Source organism: Coffea eugenioides, chromosome 5, assembly GCF_003713205.1.
Source record: "Coffea eugenioides isolate CCC68of chromosome 5, Ceug_1.0, whole genome shotgun sequence".
Classification (NCBI taxonomy): Eukaryota; Viridiplantae; Streptophyta; class Magnoliopsida; order Gentianales; family Rubiaceae; genus Coffea; species Coffea eugenioides.
Window position 1 is genome coordinate 41,102,059 of NC_040039.1, and position 20,529 is coordinate 41,122,587.

Genomic DNA, 20,529 nt, shown 5'->3' on the forward strand with positions numbered 1-20,529 from the left:
TATTGATAGTATTTTTAATTTCTTAATTTCATGATACTTAACAAATTATAACACATGTACAGATGTACTCACTCCTGCGCATTACGCAGATTTCTCCTCTAGTTATAAGGTATAAATTAAAGTTGTTAAAAAACCAAAAACTGGCTAAAAAACTGGCCATTCAAACAGGCCTTTATGTTAATTTTTCTTCAAATAATATACATAAATAAAACTTTTACAATGATAATTATTATGGGCAACCCCTTTAGTTTGTTTAATCATGTAAAAAATCTTAAAATTCCTCATCTTTATTTGCACCTAAACCATATATTAATCCTATACTATAAAGTCTATAATTATCGGAATCCTTAAATTCTCGATAATTCGGAAGCAGTCACTACTATATCCTTTATTTATTTCAATTTCACCCATTTTCTGCTATTTTTCACGTGGTTCGACTTCCACAGACTGAAGAAGTAGAAGAAGAAGAAGGAGGTAAGGGAAAAATGGTGGAGAGAAAGCTTTACAAAACGAAGCTATGCGTATTATACCAGAAAGGCCACTGCCATCGCCAGACCTGCTCCTTCGCTCATGGAAGCACCGAGCTCCGCCGCTCCTTCAATGGTATACTCCAATTTTCGCTTATTTTCTCTTTTTTTTTGGGATTTTTATCGAAGTTGTATCAATGTTTTTCATTTTACTGTAATTTTTTCCTTTCTATATTGGCTTTGTTATTCGTGGATTAGGAGGACGACTTTTGGTACCGTCTAGGTTTCCAATTGTCATGTTTTGGAGGAATTTTTAGAAACTGGAAAGGAGGCCATAGGGAATTCGATAGGAATTGAACTTGAATGGAATGGTTAAAAATAATTATGGATGTAGAATTGCAGTCTTTTGTGTTTTTAATTTGTAGTTATTGAAAGAAAGAAGAAAGAAACATTAGGGTTCGTGCAATGGAATTTGATGTAAGAATCATTTTGTTTTTTGTTTTTTTTTTCTGGTAGACTTTCTTGTATCTTAGCAAAGAGATAAATTTATCTAGTATAAAGGAACTTTGTTAAAAAATCCTAGATGATGCTAGGTGACTCGAATTACGAGGTTCTTCCTCCTTTTGGAGGCCAAATTGCCGAGTATTTAGCTCTACACAGAAAAAACTTCTGTATAGACAGTGTTAATTAATGGTGGGATGTGCCCATAGTAGAACGTGGCGGTCTTAAGCAGAAAAGGATATGGTTTATAAGATGTATTGGGTCGTCTTACATATCCCTCTTGTGTCTTCGACTACCCATACGTTATTACTTTTACCAGTTATGATAATATTTACCAAACATTGTGGAAGATCGACTCGCAGTAGCCACTGAACATTCGACCAGGTTTTGAGTTGACAGTAGCAGCCGTTTTTGTTAAAGGATCTCTTTGGGAGTGTGAGATGTACCAACCAGCAGAGTGACCCCTTTTTAACTCAAGAAGTTGTATAGCTTATGTGCTGATGTGAAGGATTGGATGTAGTTTTCTCATATTCTTCAGTGCTGCATAATACAGATATGCTAGTCATCTTTTGCTTGTCTAATTATTTCTTTTTCGATATTGATCTGGGGGAATTTTGTTCTCGCTTTTAATATGTTTAATTACATGAATATAATTTCTTTCACTTTTCTTTGTGGTTTTATTACCTTTATATGGATTTGAGCATACTTGTTTTATATAATATAATGTCATGCCTGCTTATTGAAGAGGCAGTGCTTCACTTCATCATTTCAACTTTTTGGTGTCTTTGTTTATTTACGTAAAGAAACTGAGTAAGATAATGACCTGTTAGATTAGCATTTTGGGTTTGCTTTTTTTCTGCTTTAAAAGAATTTTGTACTGGTGAGTTTTTCTTGTTTTGCATAATCTAGATTTTAGCTTTGCTTGTTGCCATTTATGACTTATACCTCTTCTGTTAAGGCCCATGTTGTGTAAAAATAACATCATACCTGAGGACTTTGAGCGGTCATTCAGTCTAATCATCCAATTCTATCTCTCTTTTGGAGTTGCCTTTTAATTGCGGATAATATTCCGCGTTATGAACTTCGAGTTGGTGAAAAAGGTGTCACTGTGCATGGAAGAATTAGTGGGTATCTGCAAGCTTGGATTTGATCTTGCTCATTTGCTTGACTTGGAGATATGGTTGAGTTTCAAATTAAAATGTATCTCATGTGACACTGATCCCTTCAGCCTGGTACCAACTGGCAGATTTAGCTATGATTGTTCCGGATGGATAATTACTCTTGCTTTGTCTATGTGCTGGTTTTGGTGTTTTTTCTCGGCATTCATTCTTTTGCATCTTGTTACAGCAGATGAAGCTTCAGAATTAGGTTTCTCTTGACATGATCTTATCCATGTCCTTAGTCATTCGCTATTTCGATGGACCACTCAAATGCTTTATCCTAATATATGCCTCAGTGTGTTTGTTGTTCGAGAATATGGTATTTCATTCTCTTGACTTCCTTCAACTTAAGACAGCGATGGATCTGTTGGATGGGAATGTTGTCCAAGGAGGCAATATATTGCTTGTGGGCTTTTAGGTTTTTCATTTGTAGTCCCATAAGACGATTTCTGGGCCACGGTGGTATTATTACTCCTTACAGCAAAGGATGTCTACTGTTCTTTATCAGTTGCTGCTGTGGTTTTGTATGGTTTTCTTCTATGTGGAATTGAGCTCAAGGACTGGTATATATTTCTTCAATGGTTCTCTCTATGGATAAATATCTCAAATATTGGTATTTCATTACTCTATGTATGAGACCGGTAATTTCTGTGGCTCGTTTGGAACTTCCAAGATGGCACTATTACTGTTCATTATTTTATTACTCATAATGTTCCATGTGATGGTAAGCTTAGTTTTGCTAATCATAATTGGATTCTTGGCATTTGGTTATTTTGGCTTTACTGATAAATGTGTGTATTTTACCTGCAATGCTTCTTCCAACTTTCAGGTAGGCGAGACAATCGTGTTAGTGACTTGAGAGATAGGCTTGATAGAAGGCGTTCGCCACCCCACAGATACTCCCCTGGTAGAGATGCACAAGGGAAGCATGCTTCCCATGGTCAGAAGTTTCCCCCTTTTGTTTGACCTTTCTTCTTCTTTTTTTTTTTTTTTTTCCTTTTCGAAGATGTGATGATCTGCAATTTACTGAATTTCTTTGTTATCTGATGAAAATATGAATACGAGGATTACTTGGTTTAACAGCTAACAGTAGGCCCTTTCTTAATTGATGTTTTGTATCATGACGGATATGTATTTAATTAGGTTTTTTTTTAAGTTATGAGTGATTTGATCTTTGAGAGCCCTGCTGTTCTTACTTCTTGTGGCTTTTGGCAATAAGCTTCTAATGTTGATTTTTTTTAATATTTATTATCTGTTGCGCAGGAGATAGTCCTCGAGGACGGGAGGGAATGAGGTAAATCTATCTAATTGCAATTGGCCTTGATCAATATTTTGTTGTTGCTCTTTTATGAGTCACAAATGAGCCTAGAACCTAGGAACTTCAGCATAGCTCTATCTTGTGTAAAAGTATGATATTTACTTTCTTAATGTACCATTTTCTTATTAGGACTGCTGATCCTACAGTTTGGGGTACCATTAATTAATTAGCATTATTGACAATATTGACAATATTTTTTCATTGTTTCTGAATTCGGGGTTAATTCTTATCACAGTTGAATGTGTCCATGTTACTAGGTGTATCTAATCTTTGCTCCAATTGAAGAGAAGAAACTTCTTGCAACATTTTGAATTTTTTGGTTGAGATACATGACAGTTGAATGTAGTAGAAGAAACTTAGAAGTTTGTATCTGACATCGTAATCAATCATATTGTTTGACTGCTAGAATAGACTATATTTTTTTTTACTAATCTAATTAACGCAAATTCTCAATGGTGGTCATGGTGGACCATACCTTTCCTTTTTTCTATATCTTCTTAGTTTCTCCGTTACTTAATGTTTATCCATGTATAGCATGAATCATGGACATTCATTTAATCTGTCTTCCTTTTCAGATTCTTTGTTGCTTTTAATTTCTTTAGTTTTATTGAAACTACAAAGATTGGTAGAGTTTCATTGCGAGGAACTTTTTAATAAGTATCAAAATGATTTAATTGCTGTCACCTATTTTGGTACTCATTAAAACCAATATGTTATGTTTTCATTGCAATTTTGCCATGACCAGAACATCCTATCTTTCATGGGCAGGAAACGAAGAAAGAAACAACACATAGATGGCGAAAGTGAATTTTCTGGAAGTTTGAGATTGTTTGAGGGAACTGAAGATAAAATGAAAGAGCCAAGACGGGCATCTTTTGAACCCAAAGATCTTCTTGATGAGCAGGTTTTGAAGCTATCCTTTTTGTTTCTTTTCCATCAAACTTGTACTGCTTGAGGTGGATCTCATAAATCTGTACAGGATATCCTTAAATTTGGCCCTCTTTGTGCTGTACTTATTCTTCTTTTGGTAATATGCAGCTAAGGAAAGCTCAATCTGAGTTTAAGATTCTGGAGGACCACAGAAGAGAACTGGAGGTATGTTCTAACTGTTTGCTGGTGCCTTAGTAGTGTGGACTGCCTTTGAACTCTTTCACATTTCTGCATATTCGCCAGAATTCCTGAGATTTATTTGCTTATCTTTTTTCTAGCTATTTGTTGATTGTCTTGGTGCTTTAATAAAGTATAGCTGCAAATTTTTTTGGTCCTAGGATTGTATTTTAAAGTTTGTATTTTTGCCAGCTAGAAGTGAGTATTAGATTGCAATCGTTAGTGCTTCATTAAATTGAATAGTATGGAAAATCTTATGTGTCACATTTTTTCATCAATAAAGTTGTGGTTTCATCTTGTATAGTATCTATTCTCTTATTTTTCTACACCTATCGTACTTTTAAACCCTTTATTTCTGTAAAAAGCCTGAAAACTTTCCCACTTCAGATCTTGTTCCAAGTATCTAATTGTAGATATCCAGCTGCTGTGAGAATAAACTGCATCACGAAGCTTCCTTCTCTTTTCTTGAAATTGCACTTCTGCGCTTGATTGTTTGTCTTTCTTCTGTATTTTTTGTGGTTAAGAACTTCTTTTGACTAAAAAAGTAGCTATTTAGTCTTTGCATGTGGTTTTAGAGATTAAATGTTCATGGACCATTCTGTTTGTTTTTAAGATTTACCTGGAAGAGAGGAATCTGGAAGCAAACAGGATAACTTCAAAAATCCAAGAGCTTGAAATGCAACTGAGCCAGGAAAAAGAGGAATCTGAAAGGTTGGTAGTTAATCTTTTCTAGGATCAGTGTATTGTGATGCATCCAATAGGATACTTTACTCTAATGAGCAATATGCTTATTTTGGTATAGTAAACTAATCTCTTTGATTGAAAATATGGTTTGTGTTCAGGGTGGCCTCAAAGATTAAGAAGTTCATCAAAGCATATAATCGGCAGATGCGTCTAGAAGATGAACTCAAAAGGCATGCATCTGCTCTGATATATCTTCTTTTATTAAATACTTTGGCAGTGTGCTTCATATTTACTGGATTGTATGAGGTGCCTTATGTACATCAAAGTTCAACATTTATAGGTCACAGACTCAAGTTCAGAAGCTTTGTGAACAGCTTTCGTTGGATTTGTCTCGATCTGGTGCCATGGAGGAGGATCCTGGCATCAAGAATAGGAGTTATGAAGGGAGTGGGAATGATGTAAGCCCAAAAGTTGAGCTACAAAAGAACATATCTCCAAGTAATAAAAGGCCACGAGTTCATTCAGAAGTGGATGATATGTCAAATCAAGGTAGTGTATAGAATCAAATATTTTGCAGTAAAGCTCTTTTCATTCTGTAGATATGGTTCCTGACATCCTTTTTGAGCAATACTGTATAGAAACATAGAAAACCTACCCATACAAAGATTAAATCAAGATTTTTTGGTTTTTGAAAAGTGGTCATATAAGTGGGCTCGTCATTTTTTATTAAAGTAATTAATGGTTTGTTACTTAAGTTACTAATTGGTTCAGTAACTCTTTTAGCCTGTCATTCATGTGGCATTTGATGCATTTGAAAACATTTTTTTAATTATCTATTAGTTGTCCCAAATTATTTTTCCTGTTCATCTGCTTGTTCTTCCAAGTTCAAAATGTTGCATCGTAAACCAACATCAACAAATTTACCCACCCTCCCAAGCAATGAAAGCTCTCCCCTGGCCCTCCCAAGCAATGAAAGCTATACTGGCTTCTGCTTTTACCTGCAGGAGCAATAAAGAAGGATCTTTAAACATTAGTATCCTCAGGTTCCATGATGAAGATCTGCATATGGTTGCCTACTTTGACATTTCTTCTTTTGCTTGTCGCACAGTCCAGGGAATTGTGTTTCTCTTCCTCAGTTCATCATGCCGTTTTGCATTTGGATATATTTTTAATGTGTTAAACCTTCCTTTGTTTCTTTAAGGATCAGCTTCAAAGAATCTGAGTTCCAGATGTTTTTTATTCCCATTATATTGTGAGCTATTCTTTAGCTTTTTAAATGTTCATTGGTAGTCATTAAAGATTCAACAGAGAACTAGTTAGTTAACAATTTCATGTGCACATCTTGGACTTCTGATATGTGATATTAGGGATAACTGTTATGAACTTTACTACAGTGATCTCAAGAAAAGATCAAGGATTGGTTATGGGGAAAGTCAGATTGGAGAAGATGTCTAGATGGAATCCTCAGTCCAAAAATTATAAGAAAGCTGAGATAAGTAGCACGGGAAAGAATGCATCAAGGCCCTTAGCAGATGAATACAAGTCCAAAAAGGCCAAAACTTCTTCAGCTGATATTTCTGTATTTGATAAGGTTACCTACTTCTAGTTTTGCTATTAGAAGCAGATCTTTCTTTTCATATACTTTTATCCTTTTTTTAGTTTTTTATTATTTATTTTTTTAATCCATTTGGTGGTTGTGTAACTTTTGAAGTTGGTGACCTAATTATTTTCCAATTTGGTGGTAAATGTTAAAATGCATCTTGCTGCTTTGTTTTTGCAGTCAAAGGTTTCTGAATCAGGTCTTGCTTTGCCCTCTACCAGCATGGCTGCCCATGCAATCGATGACGTTGCTGATATTGTTGAAACAGAGGAGAAGTTTGAGGGAACTGGAAACTTGATAACAGATGAAAAGGAAGCTGCATTTAAAATTCCACCATCGCCTTTACCACCTCCGCCACCTCCTCCTATTCCTCAAAATGCTCATGTACAGGTTAGTTCAATACAAAGTTATCATGGGTTTCTCCTTACAGGTTTGTGGGATTCCATGCATTCTTGTCCAAAAAGCTGCTAGAATGAATTTTGTGGGTTAATTATTCAATTCAGCATTTAAGAGCTTAAGCATCGGAAATGAATTGCACAGTTGACGTTTGAATCACCGGCCTTGGTTTTGTAGTTATGCTTATATGTTTGAGAGAGAGAGAGAGAGAGAGAGAGATGCCTAACCGCGTGTGCATTTTATATTGGCGAAAAATATTCCTAGGGGAATTGGCAATTGCTGAGCATGGGATTGTTGTTGGAATAGTTTTTAACAGTTTATTTATTTTTTTTAAATATCTGATGAAGTCTTAGTCCGATATGATACTAGAGCAGGCAAAAGTCTTCAATACAATTTCTTACCACCACCAATGATTTTTCATGTGTTCTGGCATTATCAAAATCAACGGACTATTTTTATATTTGTCCGCTGTTGACCTCAATTGTTTTTTAATATTACTGACACTAATTCTACCATACTGCTACTTCCATTCGGGAGTCAGCTTTGTGGTGATGATGTACTCAGCTTTGCCGGAAAGGTAATATGTGCTTTAAAATCAATTAGTCTGTTCACTTGCAACGGATACAACTGCTAGTAAATTTTCTCCTAGACTCCGTGCCTGATCAGAACTTTCTGAAATGGGCGTGCCACTATTGCTAATCTTTGTTATATTCTCCCTTTTCACTTGCGATTGTTGCAGAGTTTTGTAGTGGTTCTGGTCCTTTTTGTCGGTCATATTGTTTCTTTTGGTAAATTGCTCTTTATCATCATCAGAAGCAAAATCCCTTCTATTATTGTTAATATTTTTATGAAGCTGCTATGAGGTATAATGCTGCTTTACTTGTTTGCAGTACCAGGGGGATGATGAGAACGTAGATATAGACGGTACTGAGGAGGAAACAGTAGAAGTGGATGTTGTCTGAGTTTTTACCTTTTTTAGCCCTTATATATCATGTACCAGGGTATCAACCATGTCGTAGCTGTTTTACCCAGACATTGGGCATTTGCTATCTAATCTGTAAAGGCTGTAGGAATTTATTGAAACGTCTGATTAGCTTTCCATGTGATCTTTCTGGGATTTATTCAGTATACGGAGTAAACACTAGCGAAAGCTATGCAAATTTTTGACTAGTCAATTTTCATGTGCTTTGTTGCCAGATGGAGGGAGAATTCATATAATCCTGGCGGATAGAATATTCTAGCTGGGAATTTTCCAACGCTATTCTTTATGTGCAGCAGGTTTCTGGTTATTTGTTGCCCAGTAGTACTGCTTGATGAATAGTAACGTGTAACATCCGTGAGTTTTTGCTGGTTGCTGCTTTCCTGGAACCCCTCTTCTCAAGTACCCAAAACAAAACAGGAAGACTAACGATGCCCCAACCAATCTGTAAATATTAATATCGCATGCCCCATTAATAGATCAGATCAGGTTGCCATTCTTATTAAACACTAAAGAATCAGCATTTCTTCTTTGTAAATGCTTCTCTCCCTCTCTCCATGGAAACTTCCAATCTTGCCTTGTGACAATGTCTGTAACTGCTTTCATAAATTTGCTCATCCCTGAGCATTGATTTGAGCGGCCATACCGAAGGAATAAACATTGCTCTTGACTATAGCTGAAAAGGGTATTCAAAAGTCCTTAAGTTGGTCCATAGCATAGGAAAATTTGCAGTCCTGGCTTTCCTACAGCAATGTTACTGATGGAATAAAAAATGACCAAAAGTGCGAATATTGCTACCCCAAAATCATTCCTAATAAAGATTCTATCAAAATTCAGAACTGAATAATTTAGTGCAGACTCCGAAAAATGAACATCACACTGATCTATCGACTAGTTGGCATTCCAAAATTTAGCAAAGCAAGGTGTTAAGCTTCCAGATAGAGTTCTTGCCACCACATGCATTTTGCTATGCAGGTGAAAAATGAGCATTGCACTATAGTTTGCTCAAACTACAATGTCAGCTCATGTCCTTGTAGACATCAGTTCCACTATCTGAGCTTTTAAAGAGGTATATTTCTCTGGAGCACTTGGACACTGTCTCATCCAATGACCCGAGATCAAAGACTGGATTTACATCAAGATGGCAGCTCTTCATCCAAACATTTTGGGCATCTACATCTAAAACCATAATCTGCAAGTAATGACTGCCTTTCTTCATAAGGAAGCTCCTCATCTATATATGATATGGTAACCTGGAAATTAAGATATGTTAGCAATGTATAAATCTCATCACTGAAAGTGGCATCAAAGTTTGTATGTAGCTGAGCCTCCATGGCCATTTTTTAAATATATCAAATCTTTTAATTGAATGGAAAGTCTAAATCACCTCTTCTCCCTTGTGAATTGGTTGGAGGGCAACAAGGACTGCTTGGCCATCTCTATCCTGATAAAACATGAAAATAGTTTCCAGCTCTAATTAGATAGAAAAACTGAGTATAGTTCACAGAATAGCAACCAAAAAACTTGAATGATAGGTACATAGTGTGCTTAAGTAAGTGAATGATGGTGCTAGGTTCTGAGACAGATGAAACATGACTTCTTCCTACTATAGTTACTAAGAACGTAGGATGTCAACCATGCAGCATTCCCCTTTGAGTTAAAAACTTGTATAGGAACCATTTACATGTATTACTTTACTTGAACATTGGTGACATGCATTTAGTAATTTTGGCTCTTCTATGAAGACAGTATTCAGTATAGTACGAGACACCAGGGAAACCTACCCAATCCAATTCAAAATTTCGCTACTTAATTTTTGATCAATTTACACCATCATGAAAAAACTAACGTGCATTTATATATTATCTTCTCCTCAAGAGGTTGCAATCATAAGACACGTTGAACAATTGTGGCCATAACCAAAGAAGATGAAGTTATTATGTAGAAAAATAAATCAACAACTAAACCCTGTGATACATACCTCTTCTCGTTTAAATGCTTTGGCATTAGGATTACAGGAGTGGTTCATACAACTCTGCAAAGGAAAGAATGCAGTCCCTGACACAAAATGAACACACTTGTTGGATCTCATTATGAGATAGTGGAAACTAGAGATTGAACCCCCTACCCATCCCTCAAAGCAAAAAGTTGAAAGGGGGAAAAAAGACCAATTAACTATCTTTCAATGGAACTGCATTTCAGAACCCTTGGCTCCTCTCCAAAAGAAATAAGAACAGCTTTCTATAAAGAAGCTAATTCAGCATTTTAAAAAAAAATTCAGCATGTTTGATACAATGAAAGGCTCTTTTGATACATAGTATAACTTTACACTCAATCTGAACCTTTTGATGTTGATGTGCATCTATATTCATAGTATAGACCTGATCGAGATTCTACCAAGAAATATTAATTGCCTTTTATAAGCAATAGCAGCTCCATAAGTAAATACTATATTGGAATCTCATATGTGAACAACAAATTAAGTCAACATACTTCAAAAGCAGCATGACCTCATTCATCCAAATTTCCACTGACCTTCACAACAACCAGAATACTCGTCACCAAGAGCATCCAGAAAAGACTCTGTAACTTTTTCAGCTTTTTCCTACAATACATTGTACAAGTTGGTATTAAAGTTTGATGTGCCAAAATTTTGTATATATCTGCAAGGGACACAATCTGACCTTTTCTGAGTCTGGAAGATCATCAATATACAGGAAATAGTTCTCTACTGGTGATTCTACAACCAAATCACTGTGCGAGGGGAAAAAAACAAGTATAAGATGAGAAAAATATCAGATTTTTATATCCATCAGTAACAGAAGAACTCATGCAAAGTATGAAGTAATAATAGTTTTGGGTCAAATAATATAATGGAAGAAGATCATTCTTCGCGCATGTGGCTATCTTCTTTTACTGAGTAGTAAACAGAAAAATAAATCGCTATGAAAGGGAAACTTACAGGTTATTTAGCTCAAACATGCCGATAATGTGACCGTAGATTTCAAGGGAAAATACTTTGACAATTAAGGACCTCAATTGTTGAACCACCATTACTATGATTAGTCATTATGCACAAAAGTATGCCAATGATTGGCAGAAAATTAGGATACATGGTTCACATTCCTTGTCAAATATAGCTGCCTTTAGGAGCTGTAATGACTGGACATCCAAATCGAATAATTAAGAGATTAGTATTCAGAGAAAAGAGCAAAACTCTATGTTTACTATTACTTTCATCATGCTGCAATTGAATTCCGGAAAGAAGAATAGCAGGCAGTGTCAGTTAGTAGCTGTCTCAAAGGAAGCAGATAAAAGCTAGATAAAAAAGTAAAAGCAGCCACCAGTGATTTTAGAGTTTTCCAGATCAAGTTGTCCATCAATTGAGAATCAAGGGTCTTTGGAGCACTAAAAGTCCATGTTATGTTAACAAATTTTAGCAATATCATCCACTTTCGCTAAGAAGGAACATTTTTTGTTACCCCTCTTTGTAAGATATCCTGGATTCCATAATAAGCCTGAAAGAATGCACTACAAGAACGGCTTTGATTAAAGATTAAGTCAACTACAGATTCCTCATGCTGACTTTGAAAATTCAAAAATCACACATTTCCATAAGAATTCCACATGAATAAACTGATGTTCCACTCCAAAGCAACATATTGCAATAATGACTGTTAAGCGAGAGAGCAACCAATGGAATTATCAAGTATGAAATTTTGTGCCTAAAGACTTGAAGAACTCAATCAAGCTCACTTCTTTCTCTGATAGTTTTTGACATCAAGTTCTATCCTACAAACAGGAATAGTTTGGGATCATTTAAAAATGTCATAGGTTTTGTTTCTTTCAATCCAGAATCAGTAGTAGCTCATCTCTGCTAGTGGCTTGCTGGACAAACCACCAAGCTATTCAGAAGCGAATCATAACAACAGTATTTAACTTTCCATCTAATCAAGGACTGAGGTTAAAAGACCAAGAACTTAAAGTTTTAAAAAAACACATGTTGCACATTATTCTAGCTGCACTAATTTTACTAAACAATCTAAAGTATGCAGGAATATTTTTTGATGCATCTTTGTCTATGCAGATGTAACCTCATCACTCTCAAGGGAATTACCGTAAATGCCAGCTCTTTTATTTGCAACCTAAATGCAACCTCGTCATGGCAATCGACATCATCGGGCAAGGAAATGCAGTTCCACCACCTAAATGCACACTTGAGTTGAGTGCAAAACATAACAAGAAAAAGCGCTGTAGAATATATACCAACAATGCAAACAATCTGAAGGACCTTTTACATAGAGTAAGTTAGAAGTTCTTAGATCTGTGAAGTTTATCTAAATATAGTTGTAAACATTTGCATCAGCTGATATCCATAAGCTGGAAAATTCCAGCAAGTTCTCATATAACAATAGTCAACTTTTCAAAGACTGATAAAAGTGAAACTTAAGTATCTAAACAAAGCACTAATTGCATAAATTTTCTTTCCAACAAAAGACAAAATACAGCATTGACACCATATTCTAAAACCAAATGAAAACTCAGAAAATATTCTTGAATTTGGGAAACAACCAATAGAGCATATGCAACATTTTTGAATCCAATGTTGAAAACCTTTCTTCATCCATACTAGTGGTATTACACACTTGAGAAGTGCAAGTGATCATGAGTCTCCCATGAATAAAATTCAATTCCCTCAAATCATAAAAAGAGATCTATGCTTTTTCTTTTGGAGCATTAAGAAACATTACTCTTCACACAATGGACAAAAGAATGCAAGTAATAAATGAACACCAGAAACGTTTTCAACTAGCTCCTGATAATATGGTAAAACACAAAAAGTAAAGCTAGTAAAAAAATTTTCTCAACAGCAATATGCATATATTTGGAGAGTAAAAGTTTTTGGTACCTTCTCTTATATCCCATTGACACAGGCTCCCATGCCTCTAACAAGAGAGAAAAGTTACAACTGCCCAAAATACTGGGAGCATCATGCTTTTCTTTTTCTTCAAAGTAAACCGTCTTCAACTTCCTATACCTCAAAATTGTGAATGAGATCACCTAAAAAAGAAAACCCAAACCATACAATGATCCTCTTGTCTAATGTCAACAGCATGCTATTCCTCAATTAATTGAAATTGTAAATTGCATATTATTCCTTTTTATTCTATTGAATGTGCCCTCAGATAAAGAAAAAGAGGAAAAATTGGAGACATTCAACTTGTACAATCCATTGTTGGGAATTAAGTTTCATCCTGCTAACCAACTTTATTTCATGAAGTTCTAATTGCAATATCATCTATAGGCTTAAGTTTTTCTCCTTATATCTTCAAAAACACATTGATCATTACGTTGTGGTATTTTGATTGTGAGCCCACCTAAGTCACCATATACGCTTAATTTCACCACCAGGCACCTACACATGCTCGTCTCTAACAGCATATGATATTTGCAAGGAAATCTATAAGTGGAAAATAAAGGCAGGTGAAATAAATAGAGAACCTACCTTGGCGGCAAGAAGGAAGATATCGTTTGTTTCTGGAAATAGGAAAGAGATGAGCAAATATGATGAAAGTAGTAAGAAAACATATTTAATAATGTTAGCGCTAACATGCTATCAGACTGTTACCATTAGCATGTTGTATGAATACTGAAAGTGCCTCAGTGCTCAATGATTTGGATCCCTTCCCAGTACAAAGCAAAGAGTGATACAAGTTCCAATCAGCCTCAGCACATGATTGGCTTTAAAAGTTTGGCACCATGGGGACAGTTGAATGAGTCAGTACTACTTCACAAAAAATAATAGCATAGATTACAAAGATTGACAAGAAAAACAAGATTGGTCCCTAAATACAATTAGATGCAGTGCGTGGTTTGATCTTTCAGGTGAAAGAATATACATTGCAATCTAAGGTAATTTACATTGCCAATAACTGGATTAGCAACCTGGAATTTACCTTTATTTCCACACTTCGGATTATAACTGTTTTAACCAAAACTAAATGTTTGCTTTTGATTCTAGACTTTCTGCAAACTGACAAATAACAATTGTCTGGATCATTCTTATCTTTTCTTCCTTGTGTTTTAACCATGAAATCTGAAGCTCTATAGCTGATCTTCTTGTCTCTACTGGAGGCAACATCCAAAATTCCATTTGGATGTTTACAATATTTAGCATGTTGCTAAACAAGATGTTATGATAATATGCCAGTTGCAAAAGGGCATACCACCCAAAATCCATATCTTCAAAATATTTGCCATTTGGGATGGGAATTATTATATCATTAAATACATCAGTAAACTCCAGAGGCTTACGTTTCTCAGTTGTTTTCATATGTATTTGTAAAATGCTCCTTAGGGACTCTTTCTGGTTCATATAGACATGCCCTGATATCCATTTGGATTTCAGATCTCTATGTCGTAATTTGCGTTCTATCATTTAAATCTTATAAACCTTCTTGCTAGATAGTAGTATTTAAAAACTAGCATTACCCAGTTATCATCAATCTGCCTTGACAAATCAAAAAATAAAAAAAAAGGTAAGAAAATTTCAGACTGGATATAATTTGAAACCAAATTGGAAGTCCAAATACTAATTGAAACTAGACCTTAGTTGATTAACATTTCAATCAGTAAGTAACACAGAATCGACAATTAATCCTCAAAATGCACATTAATATGGGTAGTATTTTCATCAAGCAGTTAAAAAATATCAAAATACATACCTGCAATAGTATGCTTCCTTGCATTTACCAGGACAAGACACAACCGCAGGCAATGAGACAATATCAGAATGAGGCAATTTTAAGCCGCCCTCCATAAGCGAGTCTATAACATCTTTAGGTATAATATTAGTATTACTTTTGGAATCGCTCAGACCACATCGGTCCACATCATATTCTTCAACATCTGAATCACCATGATCACGTGATTCATTACATTGACCACTACAATCTTTTAAAGCGCTTGAAAATTTTCTCTTTCCACTATTACTTCCTGATGCATCAGCTAAATTTCGTAGATACAGTTTCCTCCCTATTTGAAGCTCTACTGAGCCTATAAACTGAAAACAGTGACTGCATACTAAACAATCCATCTGCAACATTCAAGAAACAACAAAAAAAAGAAACAAATATTATAAAAAATGACGAAAGAAGATAACTTTTTTTTTATTCCTTCGATAATTGAACCTTATTTGAAGAATGTTGGATTCCGAAGAGCACTGGGTCCTTCAAAACAAGGTCCCCTTCTTTGAAGTCTACCTTAGCATAAACCCCTGAAAATTTGACAAATTTCTCATGGGGTCTCCAAATAGTGAAGAAAAAACCACAAAGAAAGGAGTAAACAATAGTAAAAATCACACCTTTTGCATGCTTCCCATTGGTTCTAACTTCAAGCCCACAAGATTGTCTAGTCTTTATAAGCTCCTCAAAATATTTCTGCAAATCTCTCACAAGAAAACAATAAGTAACAGAAAGAAACATGAGATATAATGCATAAAGATACATAAATATTCGTTGATAGATAGAAATAGAGGTTGAGGGTCAGTGCCTGGACTTGGGGAGGAGAAGGGGGATTGAGAAGAAGTGAGATTTGGTTGGAGCAGCTGCTATCAATTGGGCATATGGGTTCCATTCAGTTTCAAGAAAAGAAACTTCTTCTTCTCTGTACAAAATTGATAGCAATCAGCAAGAACAGTGATTTGCACTTGCTGCTGAGTGCTTGCCTGTATGTAGCTGCTGTAAAAGGTTTTGTTAAGGTTTTTGGGCTCTCGGTTTTGTTAAGCATAAGGTTATGACGTTATGTTTGTGTTGTGAGTTTAGGCTCGGAAAGTTTATGAAGAAAGAAACAATATTTTTTTCCTTTACTCTCTTTTTTGGTCCTTTTGCATTAAAAAGCAAAAGTTTTTCTTCCCTTTTTTGGTAGATGGTTAAATTGGCATTTGTGTTTATCTTGAACTCCACACAAAAAAAAAAACGTGTGTTTGAACCCAATTTGGATGTATTTAGGCATGTTTGGGATCGAGGTAGGTTGTTGCAAAATGCTTTCCTAATAGAACTTTTAATAAAATTATTTATTAAATATTTAAATGATTTCAAATATATTGTTTAGAGACGTAGTTCAATAATAAGTATTTATTATATTGAATAATGTGTAATTTAAAAATTTTTAAAATTATTTATCTCTTTATTTGGTTTATAATATACTATAAAATGATTAAATTTGATATTTTATTTTTTAAATCACCAAAATTATTTTAAAAGTATCAAATTTGAGCTTTTGCCAAAAGTGTTTTCAAGATCTAAAGCTCTACTATTAATTTTATGAGATGATATTCACCAAACACTTTAAAAGTTTTTTTAGCACATACAAAGTAATTTTTTACCAAAAGCACCGTAACTCCAAACAGGGCTTTAGTATCATTGTAATCTCCTGTACATCCTTGCTTTTCTTATCCTTTATTTGTATTTTCTTTAGTGTCCCAATGGTATATAAAATGAAGAAAAGCATCTAATAATTTTTCTTAAATCTTCAAATATTATTATTATTTTTTTTGGCAAATTCTATGTTAACTTCAGTCTATTTCCTTATGTTTGATCACTTCCGACCCTATAATAGATGTGCCCTAAGCTTCTAATTTTTTTTTTCTTTAAAGGTGATTAGTAAATCTTAAATGCCAAAAGATTAGAAATCATGCATATTGTTTTAAAATTTCAATATGTTACTAATGGTTTCTAAAAGCATTTTTAGGGATTGTAGTTCTGATCATTATCCTTATTTACTGTATTAAGATTTCAATATGTTACTAATGGTTCTAGAGCATTTTTAGCGATTGCATTTTCATCACTATCCTTTTTAGCATATTAGCTAAAGAGAGCACCATTTTTCTTAGCATGTGTGTGTGTTTATATATATATATATATATATATTTGAGAAATAGCTGAAAGATCACTTTAGAAAAAAAAAAACTTTTTAATTATTATAAAAAGTGATGTATTATCTGCTAGCATTAAGCAAATTGGCCAAGAATCTTGGGTGCAACCTCCCACTGGTGAGCTAAAAAAGCCTTAAAACCTCCTTAAACCGGTAAACCCCACCGAACAACTCCCCAACCATGTTCCCTCACCGGCAACTTCCACTCCTCCACCGCTTCTACTCCTCCACCACCAGTTCACCCACCTCTTTCCTCCCCTCATTCACTTTCACTCAGTTTCTCTCCACCAAAAACTCCCCTGATAGTCAAGAAAACAAAGAAACTGATGACCCCTTCAAGTCCCATCCATCATTTCACCACCTATCCCCCATCAAATCCAAGTCCCAACTCCTCCAGTCCTACACCATCACTCCTCCAATCAATCCCTGGCCAAAGGACCTCTCCCACAAGCGCCTAATCTCCCTTATCTCCTGTCAGCATGACCTTAACCTCGCCCTGCAAATTTTCCACCATGCCGGAAAATATCACCCCAAATTTTCGCATAATTACCAGACCTATCAGTTCATCATCCAGAAGCTCTCCCGCGCCCGTGCCTTTCAGGATATGGAGACCCTTTTGGATGAACTAAAAAGGGCTGGAATCAGTTGTGCTGAAAATCTATTCATTGTTGTGATCAGGAATTATGGGATTGCAAGTAAGCCCAAAAAAGCCCTTAAGATATTTCTGAAGATGAATGAGTTTTCGGGCGTTAAAAGGTCGGTGAAATCGTTTAATACTCTGTTGAATGCTTTGGTTCAGAATAAATATTATGATTTGGTGTATGGTTTGTTTAAGAATTGTCGAAAGAAGTTTGATATTGTGCCTAATGTTTCTACTTGCCATATTTTGATAAAGGCTTTGTGTAGGAAAAATGATGTTAATGCTGCTATTAGAATTTTAGATGAAATGCCAGCAATGGGTGTGGTGCCAAATGTGGTTAGTTATACAACTATTTTAAGTGGATACGTAGCGAGGGGTGATTTGGTTGGTGCCAAGAGAGTGTTTCATGAGATTCATGACCGTGGTTGGTTCCCTGATGTAATGACTTACACAATATTGATTGATGGGCATTGTAAGCAAGGGCAGTTAGTTGATGCTATTAAGGTAATGGATGATATGGAGGAGAATGGTGTTGAGCCAAACGATGTTACTTACGGGGTGATGATTGAAGCTTTTTGTAAAGAAAAGAAGTCTGGAGAGGCGGTTAATTTGCTTAATGATATGCTTGACAAGCGGAATGTGCCAAGCTCAGCTCTGTGTTGCAAATTAATTGATGTTCTGTGTGTGGAAGGAAAGGTTGAGGAGGCAAGTGAATTGTGGAAGAAGTTGATGATAAAGAATGTTACTCCGGATAATGCAATATTGAGCACACTTATATTTTGGCTATGTAAGGAGGGGAAGATATGGGAAGCTAGGAAGTTATTTGATGAATTTGAGAAAGGATCGGTTCCTAGTGAGTTGACATATAACACGCTTATTGCAGGAATGTGTGAGAGCGGGGAATTGTCTGAAGCTGCGAGGTTATGGGATGACATGGTGGAGAAGAGATTGAGTCCCAATGCTTTTACTTATAACATGTTAATTAAGGGATTTTGCAATGTTGGTAATGCAAGCGAAGGAATAAGAGTTCTGGAAGAGATGTTGGAAAGAGGATGTTCTCCTAATGAATCTACTTACTCTATCTTAGTCAAAGGTCTGCACAGTTCAGGATGTGTATCAGAAATTCCAAGAGTACTTTCCATGGCAGCTTGCAATGGAAAAGAAATTGAAATTGTTACTTGAGTGTATTTTACTCTGAAACCAGTTAGAATCTCGGTGGAGCTTGCCATTGCAGATCAAATAGTCTTGGAAAAGTTTTCACTTAAGTTTCATTCTTGCAAGGTTTTCTGCTGCTGTTTCTTGTATGACTATAGATCAGTTGCATGCTGCAAGCTAGTGTTTCCTATAGTCGCTGATGTAACAGAATTGGATGTTGCTTCTGATTGAACCTTGGGGCTTAGCGTCCTTTGAGGATTTTGTTCTCATTTAGCCAGTGATTAAGAAATTTTCACCTCTTCCATTTCCTGGGTAACTTGAAAGAAGGAGTAATGCAAGTTGTACTAGACAGGCCACTGCCCTTTAGAGATCATCTTTTGCTCACAGCAATAAGGAACTCCATTCATGCTTCAATGGTATACCCTGATCTTTCGTTGCTTTCATATTTATATTATAGATATCTGATGTAATTTGTAAGGTATATCATTCTAGCCTTTTGTCATTGACTCTAATTTGATTAAGTGCTCTTAATGTGAACGATAAATAATTAATAGGAGGGAAGCTAGCATATATAAAGGTTTGATGTGTTATTTAGAGTATCATGATAGCCATGTGTGAATATACTCAGATTAAATATACAACTATGCCATACAACACTAGAAGTTAAGCAAACATATTTAACCATATGATTAAGCATTTAAATCCTTTTTCAAAATTTTTACTACTTTCTTTCTCGTCCAATTATCATCCAAATCCAATGGTTAAATATAATGGGGTTGAATTTGCCATATTAATTATTTGGTCATCAAGATAAAACTAACAGTGGTCAGCATTGTGGTAGCTTTTTATAATTTGGATATGAGTAAAGGAACAGTGGAGATTTTCCAGATCCATTCACTTGAACAAACATGTGATACTGAGAAATCTTTTTAAGTGTTGCTCCAAAACTTGAAGAAACGTGTTTTGAAGTTTGATGGCAAATCATAATTGGACAGTTGAAGAATATCCTGTTTGTATCCTGTTTTACAGACGAAAGGCAATAAGGAAGGGGAATCAAGTTGAGGTCATGTTTTTGCCTGACTTCCAAGCCAATGATCTGAGTCATGCTTAGTTCTTGTCTCGATTGACCAGGGAGTTTCCAGTTAAAGTGGTACAACAATTGTGCAAGTGGCAGCTCCATATTAGGTACAACAATTGATGTTCCAGGACATACCCTTGTTCTGGCACCAAATGGATGAAGTTAAAAGTTGTACCCCTTGAAATTGATTTTAGAATCAAGAAATTAATCTGGATTAAATTTCTCAGGTTCTTTCATTGTTTAGGATCTCTTCAATTATCCAGGCATTGACAAGGACTATGGTCTTTGGTATTGCATATCAATTGATTTCAAAATTTTCACTGCATAACAGTGGAACCGCAGGGTCCAATCTCAGTGTTCCTTTGATGACTACTTGCAGGTTATTTAATTTATGAAGTCGCAATCCATCAATATTTTCATTTCGCGAAGAGATTTGCTTTACCTCCTCTTGGGCTTTCTTCATTACTCTTGGATTTCTAGTCATTTCAGACATTGTCTATGTGAGAGTTG

General features: G+C 35.4%; 3 protein-coding genes across 4 annotated transcripts; 2 read left to right on the plus strand and 1 right to left on the minus strand.

Annotated features, from left to right (window-relative positions):
- The first annotated feature begins 394 nt into the window (after positions 1–394).
- On the plus strand, positions 395–8,408 carry LOC113770665 (zinc finger CCCH domain-containing protein 13). 2 transcript variants are annotated; one of them, XM_027315196.1, is made up of 12 exons: positions 534–603; positions 1,927–2,852; positions 2,958–3,068; positions 3,392–3,422; positions 4,215–4,350; positions 4,485–4,541; positions 5,167–5,264; positions 5,396–5,467; positions 5,578–5,786; positions 6,632–6,828; positions 7,018–7,227; positions 8,124–8,408. In XM_027315196.1, exons 4-12 carry the CDS (start codon positions 3,418–3,420, stop codon positions 8,193–8,195), a joined length of 1,056 nt encoding a protein of 351 aa, XP_027170997.1. In that variant the 5' UTR covers positions 534–603; positions 1,927–2,852; positions 2,958–3,068; positions 3,392–3,417; the 3' UTR covers positions 8,196–8,408. The 2 variants fall into 2 exon arrangements, with proteins under 2 accessions (XP_027170996.1, XP_027170997.1); XM_027315195.1 differs by lacking the exon at positions 1,927–2,852 and having other exon boundaries at positions 395–603.
- A 577-nt stretch (positions 8,409–8,985) lies between these two features.
- Positions 8,986–15,992, minus strand: LOC113770664 (histone-lysine N-methyltransferase ATXR2). Its single transcript, XM_027315194.1, has 15 exons — positions 15,764–15,992; positions 15,576–15,651; positions 15,403–15,488; positions 14,938–15,308; positions 13,842–13,954; positions 13,719–13,750; positions 13,122–13,273; positions 12,330–12,417; positions 11,326–11,374; positions 11,175–11,229; positions 10,897–10,966; positions 10,748–10,817; positions 10,194–10,270; positions 9,600–9,656; positions 8,986–9,465 (listed from the first exon to the last, which is right to left on the minus strand). The coding sequence occupies exons 1-15, from the start codon at positions 15,845–15,847 to the stop codon at positions 9,349–9,351; spliced, it is 1,497 nt and encodes a 498-aa protein (XP_027170995.1). The 5' UTR covers positions 15,848–15,992; the 3' UTR covers positions 8,986–9,348.
- A 1,333-nt stretch (positions 15,993–17,325) lies between these two features.
- On the plus strand, positions 17,326–19,199 carry LOC113769919 (pentatricopeptide repeat-containing protein At5g16420, mitochondrial-like). The gene has a single exon (XM_027314241.1). The coding sequence runs from the start codon at positions 17,328–17,330 to the stop codon at positions 18,966–18,968; it is 1,641 nt and encodes a 546-aa protein (XP_027170042.1). The 5' UTR covers positions 17,326–17,327; the 3' UTR covers positions 18,969–19,199.
- The last annotated feature ends 1,330 nt before the right edge of the window (positions 19,200–20,529 follow it).